Consider the following 14,906-nt stretch of genomic DNA (forward strand, 5'->3'; position numbering starts at 1 on the left):
CCCATTAACCATGACGCTCTGCTTTCTACTTTTATAAGAATTTAGATCCAATATAACGCTTTACCTTGGATCCTATGAACATGAGTACATGTTTGATACGTTCAATTACTCCACGATTGGAAAGTGTTATTGGTGGAGTTACTTGTGGCTATAATCAGAGAAGAGTTGCAATCTTTGGAAATTTTGGAGATGTTGATCGCAATTATTTTGCATGTTTGTTCAGAACGATGGGGAAAATGAGAGTTGTGAAAACAAAAGGCCTAAAGCTGAAGAAAGGAGTAGTTCTAATCACAAGCCTTCCAGCAGTAAAGAGTGAGTATGTTTGAATAGATTAATTGGGTTTATTTTAAATAGTCATAAATTAATCCTTTCTACAATTGCAATTTGTCAAGCTCTTTTCCAATTTTCACTAATTTGTTCTCAATTGAACAGAGCAGCTAATGGTGTGACGTAGCTCCATGGCCATAGTTCTTTACTACCTCATTCAACAGGCTAATCTTTGGCAAAAGTTAGATGTCACATTTTATTATAGAGACTATTGTAACAGATCATGATCCTGTTTTTGTTCCACCATTTTACGGCGCACAATGAAGTTTAGAGATGTCATTCAACAGCAGGAACCTTTTTATCTCCATCTTTTTTCTTTTTCTTTTCCCCAATCATTCCATTTGCATGTTTGGAAGTTGAGGTGCCTTATATAGGTCCCTCACCAATCTTGAATGGGATTGAGAAACTCAGTGAGTTCCAAAGTCAAATGTGTATCACTGGAATTGTTAATATTGTACTTTCTATTGAAACAGTCTGTCAGATTTTATGTCCAAGTATTCTGAATTTTTTGAACTGTGTGTAATTGATATTTCCATAGATTGACCAGTATCTACGGTATATTACAGGTTTTCTGTATTGCCCTGTTCAGAGAAATGTTTATGACACACCTCTAGTGCAAATTGTACTTCAACCCAGGCCTCCTGGCTCAGATGTAAGGGTGGTGCCATTGCACCACCCGATGCCAATCCTGTATTACATTATTGATGGGGAAAATCCAATCACCTGCATCAGCATTCCATCCCACTAAAATCATTGGGACTGAAATCTAAAGTTAGCTAATCAGTGCCCATCTATCTTAAATTCTGATCTTCCTGAAAGTTTGCCAGTGTTTCAATTCACTTTTCATTTCAGTAAATCCGAAGTTTTAAGCATCTGATGCTGTCTTTCAATACTGACTTGATCATGAAGAAAATGATCAATTTGTACAATGTTTCAGTCCACTTACTATCTGTTTATTATTGAATTAAATTAAACTATAGTAAGCATAAGTGTTTACTGTAAGATTAGATATTAACTGTGTCAATATTGACTTCAGTTAAGTAGGTAAATAGAGACATTGCATAACCCAACTTTCAGATGTGGAAAGTATTAAATGTAGGCTCTGATGAAGCAAGCTGATAGAAACTGAGTCAGGCAGATAGATAGTTGACCATAGAGGAGATAGGAATTTCCAGAATTTTCATACTCCAAGGTTGGTAGGGGTTTTAATCCTGCAATTTAAGATATATCCTGAAGGAGTAAAACTATTTCTGTATAATTTTATGAACTGCAAGATTAGGAACATGCTGGCAGTTCTTTTTGTGGGTGGGAGAAACTGAGATTTCGTTCCTCATTCCACAGCTCTTTAAAACCAACTGCTGAAAGAGAAAAGGTGCCACTGCCTTCTCCATCTGCGAGTGCTGCACAAAAGACACCCAAGACCGAGCATAAGCATCAGAGTCGTAGGAGAGCTGCCAATCAAAACTCCACCTCAAAGAGTAACACTGGTAACGCAAAGCAGAACAGTAGCAGCAATAATAGCAGCAAAAGCAATTCTTCTTCTTCGAAACATAAAAAAGCAGACGAGAAAACATCAATACGCCCTAAGGAGAATAAAGTAAGTTATTGTCTTTTGAGTGTTCAATCACATTGTAGTCACTGCTCCTAGGTGCCGTGTGACTATGATGCAATTCACAGTATCAGATATTTTCCTCATATTTTTTATTTCAAGGGAGATGAAATGCTCCTCTTACAGTAAATGAGAAGTATTGGCAATCACGTGGTACACACTCATACCTGCCTTGAGCTAATGTTATTTGGAAAAATTAGCACCAAAATGTGCATATTGTGATGTAAGGATTATTGATTCTTAATTTTTATTTAACTACTCACTTCCTTATAACAACAGAGCTTAATTTCTTATGCATTGGATTATCATGAACATGAGCCCATATCTTAAGATTCCATGACAAGAAATATATAAAATTAAACCTTCTGAAAGCTTTAAGATCAAAAATCTACTTTTTACCCTCATTATTGAACACATCATTGAAATTTGGTTAGTAGGCATACTCGTTTTCTAAAACTGGCCATTTTCCTATTAAGTCTTTTGTGTGGGGAATGGCAGATATTCAACTGAATATTGTACATATATATGTAGCAAAGAATCACAGGATCCTATTCAGGCACAGAAGTATGACAGACTTAAACTTCTGGTGTACCACTTAATTGCCAGATGAAGATCATCCATTAGATGCCCAACCATCTCTTCCTGGCTTTAAACTGTAGCCAATTCTGAATCCGCAATTATGAATACCCTGAGGATCACCAAAGATCATAGATAAAACACTCCAGCCCAGGTGACATCCCAGTGAATCTCCTCTTCACCCTTTCTAGTGAAAGTACATCCTTCGTACAGTGTGGCAACCAGAACTGTACACGCTACTCTGACTGTGGCGTCACTCTTATTTAGCTTCATCATATATGCAGTACCTCAACTAATAAAGGCATGTATCTGTATACCACCTTAACCAGTTTATGCACCTGTCGTATTGCCTTCAAGGATCTATGAATATGCACACCAACATCTCTTCCTCTGTATAGTGTTACTGTTCATCATATACTCCTCTTACCTTGTTAATTCTCCGACAGTGCATTGCCCCTCGTTGAAAGTAAAACCAAAATCATCAATACATTCTCTAATATTTGGTGGAACAAAACTTCCTGCTTCCTATCTCTCTCTCTCTGCTGTAAGAAAGCACCTTTAGAATTTGGAAATGTGCAAGCTGAAATTCTAGACAATGAGTTGATTTATACTGTTAGCATATCTAATACATTTGTGGCATTACCTTCTGCTCGCAGTTTGAGTTTAGGCTCAGACAGTAGGTCCAGGAAGTCTGGAGTCTCAGCAGATAGATGTTTACCTCCATACCCAGTTTAGAGCTAAATATTAGGCTGCATAATGTTGTGGAAATTTGTTACTGCTCGCAGCATCCTGTTCATTCACTTTTTGTGTGAGAGATTGCTGCCCTTGAGAATCCATGCCCAGCTGTGAAGTTTATTTGTTTAACTGATTTTGTTCCAGTTTCAAAGGCTCAATTAAAGAAGAATGCATGTAAAGGTCAATTCTTAATCATGCCCACGTTCCTTACTAACAAACAATGTGACCACAAAAATGTCCCAGAGTTTTAGTTTAAATATGATGCAGCATATCAATTTGCTAACTAATTAATAGGCAAATATAAATCCCACACATTGCAAAATTTGAGGTGAGAACTTTCGATTAAAGTGAGTGGCACATTCCAGATGTCAGTGGGAACCTAAACTGCGACAGGACATGGCTATTCAATCTTTAAACAAGACCATTCCCCATTCAACAAGATCGTGGCTGATCCACTTTAGTGGCATTTTCCTGCACTATCTCCATATCTTTCTGTTTTTAATACATCGAAATCTATTGGTCACAGTCTTGAACATGTTGAACAACTGAGCCTGCATAACCCTCTGGAAAGAACAATCCAAAGATAAACCAAACTTTGAATAAATTCCTCCTCCTGCTTGGTCTTAAGCAGCCTGCCCTTTATTCTGAAAGTGTTTCCTGTTCCCTGATTCTAAACCCCAGCCATTCCCTTCCTAATGCCCTTCCTGTATCCATCCTGTTGATTCCTGTAAGAATTGTGTATGCTTGAATCAATTTTTTTTCATTCTTCTGAACTGTTTATGCATACCCCATGTTCTGCATTCCTTTAGTCCAAAAATGGAAGGTTAAGAGTGTGGAGGACCGTAATGCTGGGGCTACTCAGGGTCTATGTAACTTTCCCAAGGCTTCGGTCTTAAAGTGGGCCCTTCAGTTTTGCTGCAGAGCATTAGTGCAGTAGAGACTGCCATGTCAAAGTGGAGCTTCTTAATGCAACTGTTAATGCTTAAAATGAAGTTGAATGCCAAGGTATAAAGCCATCATCTCAGGAAACTGAAGGCTTCAAGAGAAAATTGGTCATAGTTCAGGTGACATCACATAAAAGGAGGCTAGGTGTCTGAATGAGTACAAAAGTAAGGTCTCGTGCCTACCTCAATCATGCTGTCAAGATCAGTTGAGCTGAAATTCTGTATGTCCAATTGGTTGACAGAATTACTGTTAGATAAGGCTTGATGTGTCCATGCTGTGGTCAGAGTGCCTGATTCTTGATATGATGTTCATTGAAGTATCTACAGTTCATTTTTTTTCCCCTTTATAGTTACAAGAGAAAACCCCAGTTAGCTCCTTGAACCCATTACAATCGTCAACACCATCAGGAGATGGATTAAAGTCAAGAAGGCCCAAACTCAGCTTTGATGACCGGTAAGTATAATAGCAATCTTCCTTGATAATCTCATGATCTTTAATTGCTTAAATAAAAGTGCAACACTGTAGGAAAGGGATGACATTATAAATATAGAATTTTAATTTGAATTGAAGATACTTGTCAGAAAGAATTTAGCTTTGGATCTGCAATTAAGTTACATTTAGTGCATGACGTTAGCTGTAATTGTTTATATTTCTATTTAACTAAATATCTCCATGTCAACCCATTTAAATCCTTCACACTATCTCTACTTTTCTTTATTCTTACCTAGGGTCCTAACCTGTGAAAGATATTATCATCGTCAATTGTTGTTACCTTCTCTTTCAACATTTAAAATCCAAGCTTGTATCACCTGACTTATTATTTCCTGATTTCGACTTCACCTTTCAATATTTGGTGTAACTCTATTACATGGGCTTTTCATCTTGGTCTCCTATTTCAAACAAATCTCAGATGAAGGAAAGAGAGGAAACTGAAGGAACATGTCTTCAAATAAAGCAACTAGGTTTTATTGAGTCTTTATTCTGCATTCCGCAATTAATGGGATTTGTGCTCATTGCATTTAATTAAAGGGTAGTTGTTCAGTTGAGCAATGACAGATCATTTGACAAACTTTTGTTTTTGACTTGCAACAGCAACAAGCAGAGTAATTATTGTGAAATTTCCATTTCACTAAAATTTACAGAAAGTGGAATAACATTAAATGCTCAGGCTGGTACAATCTTTTGTTCTTGTCAACATGATTCCCAAGGTCTTCACATCTTAGAGTCCCTTTAGCATGATCTGTCATTCAGTATGATCATGGCTGGTCTTGGGATTCAATTCTACTTTCTTGCTTACTTGCCTTACTGTTGATTCCCTGAGACAATAAAAATATGTCCCTCTCAACTTTAAATATATTCAATGATGGTGCATCTATAACCCCTTAAGTCTACAGATTCATAACCCTTTCAAGTGAAGGAATTTCTCCTCATCTCAACTCTAAATGATTGCCTCTTTAATCTGAAACTGTGTCCTTGTTCCCCAGTCAGACAGAATGGCATCTTCTCTATCCTCTAAAATCCCGCCATGATCTTGAATGTTTCAAGGAAACTGCTTCTCTCCAGAGAAGACAGTCAATTTATTCAAATTCTTAGCATAGAAAAATCGAAGGACCAACTTTGTGAACCTTTTCCTATACAGCCTCCAGTGTAAACAGTTCCTTTTTTAAAACTCTGCACTCTAAATTGGACACAGTATTCCATGTGCGGTATCACTAAAGCTCTGTATGATTATAACAAAATTTTTTTATTCTTGCAATCCAGCGAACTTGCAATAGAATCCAACATGACATTTTCTTTTCCAATCGTGATGTACTGGAATATTAACTTGTTGTGTTCTTTGTACAAGTCTGAGTGTAAACATAGAGTTTTCATTTTATCTTGCAGGAAAATAAAGTGACTCTTCTATTTTTATGAGCAAAATAAATAACATCCCATTTCTCAACATTGTACTCCATCTACCCCATTTACCCACTTATTCAACCTTTGCGAGCCCTCTTTGACTCCACCCCCTCTCACATCTTGCATTCCCACCCTATAAACAAAAGTAGATATTTTACTCATCTTGTCTAAGCTATGAATATGGATTAAGTTGCTGATGCTCTGGCACTGATCCTTGTGGCAGTCCATGAGTCATTTAAAAATGCCCCATTTATTCCCTATCTCTTCCCAGTCTGTTAAATCAATCTTCTATCCTTTGTACCATAATCATCCCAACTCAGTAAACCCTTTTATTAGTTATAGAGTCATAGTCATAAGGTAAGGAAACGGATCCAAGCTTCCAAAACGAAAGTAGTTCCTTTTGCCTGTGTTTGGCCCATAACCCTCTAAACCTTACCTCCTTCATTGGTCACAGCGTCAAGTATAGGAGTTGGAACTTCATGTAGCAACTGTGCAGGACATTTGAGGCCACTATTGGAGTACTGCGTACAGTTCTGTTAGTCCTATAGAAAGGATGTTGTTGAACTAAGGTGCAGAAAAGGTTTACAAGGATGTTGCTGTGGCTGGCATGTTTGAGCTATAGGGAGAGGCTGAATAGGCTGGGGCTTTCTCCCTGAAGAATCTGAGGCTGAGGGGTGACCTTCGAGAGGCTTATAAAATCATGAGCATGGATAGCGTGATAGCCAGATCTTTTTCATTGGATTGGGTCTTCCAAAACTAGAGAGCATAGGTTTAAGGTGAGAATGGAAAGATTTAGAAAGGGCCTGAGGGCTAACTTCATGCAGAGGATGGTGTGAGTGGAACAAACTGCCAGAGGAACTCGTGAATGTGTGTACAATAACATTTAAAAGACATCTGGATGCTTATATGAATAGGAAGGGTTTAAAGGGATCACAATGCTGACAAATGGGACTAAGTCAGATTAGGATGTCTGATCAGCATGGACAAGTTGGACCAAAGGGTCTGTTTCCTTGCTGTATAACTGAATGACTGTCTTCATGTACCTGTCCAAATGTCTTTTAAATGTTGTAATAGGTGTTGGGTCTTTGTTCCTAGTCTTCATTTTTAAATCTTTCTCTCTTTAACTGTACTTGGGATCTAAACTAGTCATTAATCATATTAACTTTTAATGCTATACTATCCTGAGCCATCTCAGTAAGCTACCGATGGGAATTATTCACTCAAACTTGTAGTTTTTGAATATTTTTAATTGTTTTTTTTAAATAGCCCCCACTGTTTATTTGCTGCAAAACAGCTCATTGGGCTTGAAAAAATACATTTTACATTTTAAAAAGCTGACAACTTATAAATTTTATAATTTTGTTTTCAATTTTTTAAACATTTTGTCATTTTTGTACCTTCATCCCATGTGTGGTACAAATTTTATTTTTGCTTTCAAAATTTTTAATGCAAGAAAATTCAGCATATTCAATACAATTGATTGCTTAGCCCTGCTTGATAACATCTCTATTATTGGACACACGGAAATCTTCCTGACAGTGCCAGATTCAATCTGATTCAGGAAGTGGGCAGTCCATGCCACAGAGATCACAATCATTACAGACATCAGTCTTCGAGGTCAGGATTAAGTGCTGTTATTTTACAGTTGATCACAAAATCTAGGTCAAATCTAGGTCTATTTCAAAATTTGAATTTTAAACCAAGTTTATTAATGCTAAGGAACAGCAAAAAAAATGATAAAACTTGCAAGGTTTGGTCTTAGGATGGCTGTGAAGTTTGGTTAATGAAGCAAAGCAGCTCTTGCAGTTTTGAACTGTGGAGAACACTAAATCTCAAAAGTTTGTTTTACATTTTTCAATCTTAGGTTGCATTCAGCAGATCATTATCTACAGGAAGCAAAAAAGCTTAAGCACAATGCAGATGCTCTGGTAAGTACTTAGCTACGATGTTTGTTCTTTTCAGTTTGGTGGCAAGGCAATGTGTGAAGAGTATATGCAAGTTATTTGTGTCCTTAATCTAATGATGAAACAGCTATTCTGTTACTTGTTACAAGTGCACAATTTATGCAAGATAAGAGTGATTACATTACTAGACTTTTAAAACAGATGTCTAAGGGTCCAAAGATGAGCTACAGCAGGGGTGTTTACATTCTATTAAATAACTAAGTCTGGAATGAAGAGCTAATATCAGTAAGATTTAGGGATGTGAACTTACAAGACAATTAGAACTGCACAATAGACTTATTGTAATGGAGAACTTGATAGTATACAAGCTAATTTAGACCAATGTAAACTGATGCAATTTGAGTAAAAAGTAATGTGAGAAAATTTTTAAATGTGTTAAGGAGAGTTTTAGTCATATTCTATCCCAGTGAGAAATAAGGTATACCAAGTTCTGTTTCTAGGGAATGAAGTAGTGAAATGGATCTTTGTGTTAGTCGGGGGAGCAGTGATCATAAAGTTTAGGTTAGTATAGAAAAGAAACAACCTGAGTGAAACTTGGAGGAAGACCAGTTTCAGTGGGTTCCTATCAGATCTGCTGACATAAGTTGGAAGCAGAATTATCAGACAAAACTGTAAATAAACAATAGGCTTTCTCTGAAGAGAAATTTCACTTATTTAAACGTGAGGGGAACAGCTAGGATAATCAAAACAGAGCTCCTTGGATGCCAAATGATAAATGTAAAGCAGAAAGAATTTTAAAAATACAACTTGGTTCTGAAAAGGCTGCAAAGATAAATTCAGCAGTGACAGTTAATGTAACCTTTTGGGGATGGGAATAAGAGGCAGAATTTGCAGTTACTTTGATTAGTGTGGATCAATCAAGGAAAGCCAGTATGAATTTGACACAAATCATCTTTAATAACTTAACTAAGGTTTTCTTTTTGAGGTAATGCAGCAATTGGTGAGGATAATGCAGTTGATGGGGTATGTAGAAACATTTAAAAGATGTTTGTCAAAGTGTCACAAAACAAGATTGACCACAAAGTTGAAGGTAATTGATAAAAGCATAAGTGCAACATGGATATGAAAATGGCCAAGTGAAAGAAAGCAGCATTTTTTTTTTCACCCATGGAAGGTTGGTGTCATCACTGGCTGCGCTAGGGCATCGGCTATCCTAGTTGCCCTTGAGAAAGTGGTGATGAGTTGCCTTCTTGAATTGCGGATAGCCGTTTATTGTAGGTAAACGGCCATTACGGAGAGAGTTCTATGATTTGACCCAACACTATTGAAGGAACAGTGTTATGTTTCTGTGTCAGGATGGTGAGTGGCTTGGAGGGGAGCTGCCAGTGGTAATAATTGCCTCATGTATCTACTGCCCCTTTTGTTGGAGCTGCACTCATCCAGGCAAGTGTTGGGTATTCCTTCAAATTCCTGACTTGTGCCTTATAGGTGATGGACCAGCTTTGAGGAGTCAGGAAGTGAATTCCTGCTCTTGCAGGCACTGTCTTTATATGGCTAGTCCAGTTCAGTTTCTGGTCAATGGTAATAGATTAATTGATGGCAATACCTTTGAATGTCATGGGACAATGATTAAATTCTGACTTGCCTGACATTTACGTGGTGTGAACTTTACTTGAGGGTGGAAGATCCACAGTGGTGTTCCATAGATGAGGACTTGAAGTCCTGTTTTTCTTGATCTATATTAGTGAGTTAAATTGGGTGAACAAGATAATTTTAAAACTTCCTGATGACGCAGCTTATAAGTATAATGAATGTGTTCAAGACAAATTAATTTTTTTAGATATTAAGGACACTGAGGACTGTGGGAATAGTGTGGGAAAGTAACAATAAGATAGAAAAACATCCGTATTCTAATTGAATTGCAGTGTAAGCTTGAGTTGAATTGCCTGTTGTTCCTCTTATGTTTCTATGTGATGAGAGTATAGTGATGGACTTCAAGAAAACACAGACTGGTGGAATTGTTGAAGATTGCAAATGAGATTTTATGCAGGAAAGTGGGATTTTAGACAGAAGGCAGGGAGAGACAATATAAAGTGAATTGATGGAGTAGCAGAAAGCATAAGGGACTGTCAGAGAATACAGGAGGATGTAGATAGACTGGTTGGGCGGAAAGGTGACAGATGGTTTTCAATCCAGACAAATGCGAGGTGATGCGACTAATTAGAGTCATAGAGATGTCCTTGCTGATCAGATATCCCAACCCAATCTAGTCCCACCTGCCAGCACCTGGTCCATATCCCTCCAAACCCTTCCTATCCATATAACCATCCAAATGCCTCTTAAATGTTGCAATTGTACCAGCCTCCACCACATCCTCTGGCAGCTCATTCCATACACATACCACCCTCTGCATGAAAAGGTTGCCCCTTAGGTCTCTTTTATATCTTCCCCTCTCACCCTAAACCTATGCCCTCTAGTTCTGGACTTCCCGACCCCAGGAAAAAGACTTTGCCTATTTATCCTATCCATGCCCCTCATAATTTTGTAAACCTCTATAAGGTCACCCCTCAGCCTCTGACGCTTCAGGGAAAACAGCCCCAGCCTGTTCAGCCTCTCCCTGTAGCTCAGATCCTCCAACCCCGGCAACATCCTTGTAAATCTTTTCTGAACCCTTTCAAGTTTCACAACATCTTTCCGATAGGAAGGAGACCAGAATTGCACTCGATATTCCAACAGTGGCCTAACCAATGTCCAGTACAACCGCAACATGACCTCCCAACTCCTGTACTCAATACTCTGACCAATAAAAGAAAGCATACCAAACGCCTTCTTCACTATCCTATCTACCTGCGACTCCACTTTCAAGGGGCTATGAACCTGCACTCCAAGGTCTCTTTGTTCAGCAACACTCCCTAGGACCTTACCATTCAGTGTATAAGTCCTGCTAACATTTGCTTTCCCAAAATGCAGCACCTCGCATTTATCTGAATGAAACTCCATCTGCCACTTCTCAGCCCATTGCCCCATCTGGTCCAGATCCTGTTGTAATCTGAGGTAACCCTCTTCGTTGTCCACTACACCTCGAATTTTGGTGTCATCTGCAAACTTACTAACTGTACCTCTTATGCTCGCATCCAAATCATTTATGTAAATGACAAAAAGTAGAGGACCCAGCACCGATCCTTGTGGCACTCCACTGGTCACGGGCCTCCAGTCTGAAAAACAATCCTCCACCATCACCCTCTGTCTTCTACCTTTGATCCAGTTCTGTATCCAAATGGCTAGTTCTCCCTGTATTCCATGAGATCTAACCTTGCTTATCAGTCTCCCATGGGGAAACCTTGTCGAACACCTTACTGAAGTCCGTATAGGTCACATCTACTGCTCTGCCCTCATCAATCTTCTTTGTTACTTCTTCAAAAAACTCAATCAAGTTTGTAAGACATGATTTCCCACACACAAAGCCATGTTGACTATCTCTAATCAGTCCTTGCCTTTCTAAATACATGTACATCCTGTCCCTCAGGATTCCCTCCAACAATTTGCCCACCACTGAGGTCAGGCTCACTGGTCTATAGTTCCCTGGCTAATCTTTACCGCCCTTCTTAAACAATGGCACCACATTTGCAAACCTCCAGTCTTCCGGCACCTCACTATCGATGATACAAATATCCCAGCAATCACTTCTCTAGCTTCCCACAGAGTTCTCGGGTATACCTGGGGATTTATCCAGGTCCTGGGGATTTTTCCACTTTTTACCGTTTCAAGACATCCAGCACTTCCTCCTCTGTAACCATCTATTTCCCTACAGTCTATATCTTCCACATCCTTTTCCACAGTAAATACTGATGCAAAATATTCATTTAGTATCTCACCTATTTTCTGTGGCTCCACACAAAGGCCGCCTTGCTGATCTTTGAGGGGCCCTATTCTCTTCCTAGTTACCCTTTTGCCCTTAATGTATTTGTAAAAACCCTTTGGATTCTCCTTAATTCTATTTGCCAAAGCTATCTCATGTCCCTGTTTTGCCCTTCTGATTTCCCTCTTTAGTATACTCCTACTGCCTTTATACTCTTCTAAGGATTCACGCGATCAATCCTGTCTATACCTGACATATGCTTCCTTCTTTTTCTTAACCGAACCCTCAATTTCTTTAGTCATCCAGTATTCCCTATACCTACCAGCCTTCTCTCTCACCCTGACAGGAATATACTTTCTCTGGATTCTTGTTATCTCATTTCTGAAGGCTTCCCATTTTCCAGTCGTCCCTTTACCTGCAAAATGGGAAGCCTTTAGAAATGAGATAATAAGAATCCAGAGAAAGTATATTCCTGTCAGGGTGAAAGGGAAGGCTGGTAGGTATAGGGAGTACTGGATGACTAAAGAAATTGAGGGTTTGGTTAAGAAAAAGAAGGAAACATATATCAGGTATAGACAGGACAGATCAAGTGAATCCTTAGAAGAGTATATTCTAGAGCAATTTAATACAATGAACGAAAGGGCCTTGGGAAAAATTGATGGGCAGAGAGATCCGGGAGGGCAGGTCCATTGTACCCTGAAGGTTGCTGCACAGGTGGATAGAGTCGTCCATAAGGCATATAGAAAGCTTGCTTTCATTGGACGGGTTATTGAGTATAAGAGCTGGCAAGTCATGTTAAAATTGTACAAGACATTGGTTCGGCCACATTTAGAACACTGTATAGAGTTCTGATCGCCACATTACCAAAAGGATGTGGACGCTTTGGAGAGGGTGCAGAGAAGGATGTTGCCTGGTATGGAAGGTGCTAGCTATGAAGAAAGGTTGAGTAGGTTAGGTTTATTTTCATTAGAAAAAAGGAGATTGAGGGGGGCCTGATTGAGGTTTACAAAATCGTGAAGGGTATAGACAGGGTGGATAGAGAAAAGCTTTTTCCCAGGGCGAAGGATTCAATAACACAAGGTCACGCTTTCAAGGTGAGAGGTGGAAAGTTTCAGGGGGATACACGTGGCAAATACTTCACACAGAGGGTAGTGGGCGTTTGGAACACGTTGCCAACAGAGGTGTAGAGGGAGGCACGGTAGATTCATTTAAGATGGGTCTGGATAAATGCATGAGTAGGTGGGGAGTAAAGGGATGCAGATGCTCAAGAATTGACCAACCGGTTTAGACATTACATTTTGATCGGCTCAGGCTTGAAGGGCCGAAGGGCCTGTTCCTGGCCTGTAAATTTTCTTTGTTCTTTTCTTCTTTGCTCCAGTTTAAAAGCAAGCAAGAGCAAACCGCTAGAGCTATATGTGTACTCCATCTTGGAGGTGACAGGGGGCAAGTTTAAAAGTGGCTAAAAATACAAAAGATATCTTGGACTTTAAAATGAGAATCGTAGAATTCAAACTGAGAAAGTTATGTTGAACTTTTATAAAACACTGGTTTGGCCTTACCTGGAGTATTATGTCCAGTGCTGGGCAGTGTGCATCAAGAGTGCTTTGAGATGATGTGGAAATGATTTACAAGATTGTTTCTTGGGATGAGGGGTTTCATTTGGGTGAGTAGCTTGAAAAAGCTGGGATTACTTTCCTTAGTGAAGAGAGATTGAGTGGAGATTTGATAGAAGTATTCCAAATTGTGAAGGGTCTTTAGAGAGGGTAGAGGGAAACTGTTTTCAATAGTTAAGTACCAGTGCTAATCAATTTAAATTGAAACAAAGATGACATGAGGAAAAACTTGTTTATGCAGGCATTGGTTCCAACTTCCTGAGAGTGGTGGTGGAGACAGATTCTGTTGTAGTTTTCAAAAGAGAATGAAAGGTAAAAGAAAATTGCAGGGCTGCACAAAAGGCTGGGGTGTAGAATGAGCTAAATGGGCAGTTCACTAACTTGACTGTCTCCTTTTTATGCTGCAACCATTCTAGGGTTCATTCTACTTGAACGCTCAGTTTGTTGATCTTATCAATTCATCTCATCCAAATGAATGACTTGTGTCGCATACCCTTACACATGTAAAAACTATTTCAGATGTTATTGATAGACTTGTTCTTCCATTTTCAGCATTTTCCTTCAACATTCAAAAGCATCTTTTGGTTAGTATTTGCTTGTAAAGTTGAGATTCTGATAACAGATTTAGTGAACTAGCTACTATTGAACAATGACACATAACTTGCTTGGCTGGAATATTGAGTTTGAAATTAAATTTGTAAATTTCACCAAATGTGGCCATTTAATCACAAGGTACTTGAATTGTGTAAAATCTGTTGTAAGGAAGCATTTTTACAAGATAGCATATTCTGAAATATTCAGTGGTAGATATTTTTAATTGAGCTTTTCAGATGTTATCACACCTCTGAGACAGATGGGGCTTGAACCCTGACTCAGGTAGGATCATTACCACTATATCAGAAGAGCCCCTTTTGTATGGTGATTTTTAGTAGAGCTAAATTATTTATCAAGTTCCCTGTTAAAATTAAGTTATTTGAGAAAATAGTGTAGTCTCCAATGCTAAAATGATCTCATGACAGTCACCTTCATATTAACCAATAACAAATGAACGTTACCCAATTGTTTACCATCAGTTTCAAAGTTGCCAGTTACAGCACCTCAAGTGCTCTACTTATTTGGGGCTGAAACGTCTATGTTTTACTCTTTCTTTCCCTTCTTAAGTGCTAGTTAGAAATGTCTAACTTGTTTCCTTCCAATGTGTATTAATTTCTGTGATCTTACAGAAGTGTAGAAACATGCTTAATAGACTTCTGAGGTATCCGTATAATCCCACTTCTCTAACTTTTCTTCCCAGTGCTTTCTTAATTTTTATTTCTTTTTTTGTTTTGCTGCCCTTTTCGAATCTTTTGTAGATTTGAGTCCATTGCTATTTTTCTTGAGTAGTACATGTTAAATTTATGCTCTTTCATTGTCTCTCAATTTATCAAAAATCCTTTATA

General features: G+C 38.6%; 1 protein-coding gene across 5 annotated transcripts in view; it reads left to right on the top strand.

Moving 5' to 3' along the window:
* aff4 (ALF transcription elongation factor 4) overlaps nucleotides 1-14,906 on the top strand; it is a 103,499-nt gene that overhangs the window by 78,532 nt on the left and 10,061 nt on the right. For all 5 annotated transcript variants that reach the window (XM_043703319.2, XM_043703318.2, XM_087995238.1 and 2 more), the window contains 4 exons: nucleotides 224-312; nucleotides 1,669-1,924; nucleotides 4,542-4,645; nucleotides 7,956-8,019. In XM_043703319.2, the coding sequence (XP_043559254.1) occupies nucleotides 224-312; nucleotides 1,669-1,924; nucleotides 4,542-4,645; nucleotides 7,956-8,019 (513 nt within the window). The remainder of the gene's footprint in view (nucleotides 1-223; nucleotides 313-1,668; nucleotides 1,925-4,541; nucleotides 4,646-7,955; nucleotides 8,020-14,906) is intronic.

This window comes from Chiloscyllium plagiosum, unplaced genomic scaffold (genome assembly GCF_037043375.1).
Source record: "Chiloscyllium plagiosum isolate Xiang-an unplaced genomic scaffold, Cpla_swu_hap1 HiC_scaffold_16, whole genome shotgun sequence".
NCBI lineage: Eukaryota > Metazoa > Chordata > Chondrichthyes > Orectolobiformes > Hemiscylliidae > Chiloscyllium > Chiloscyllium plagiosum.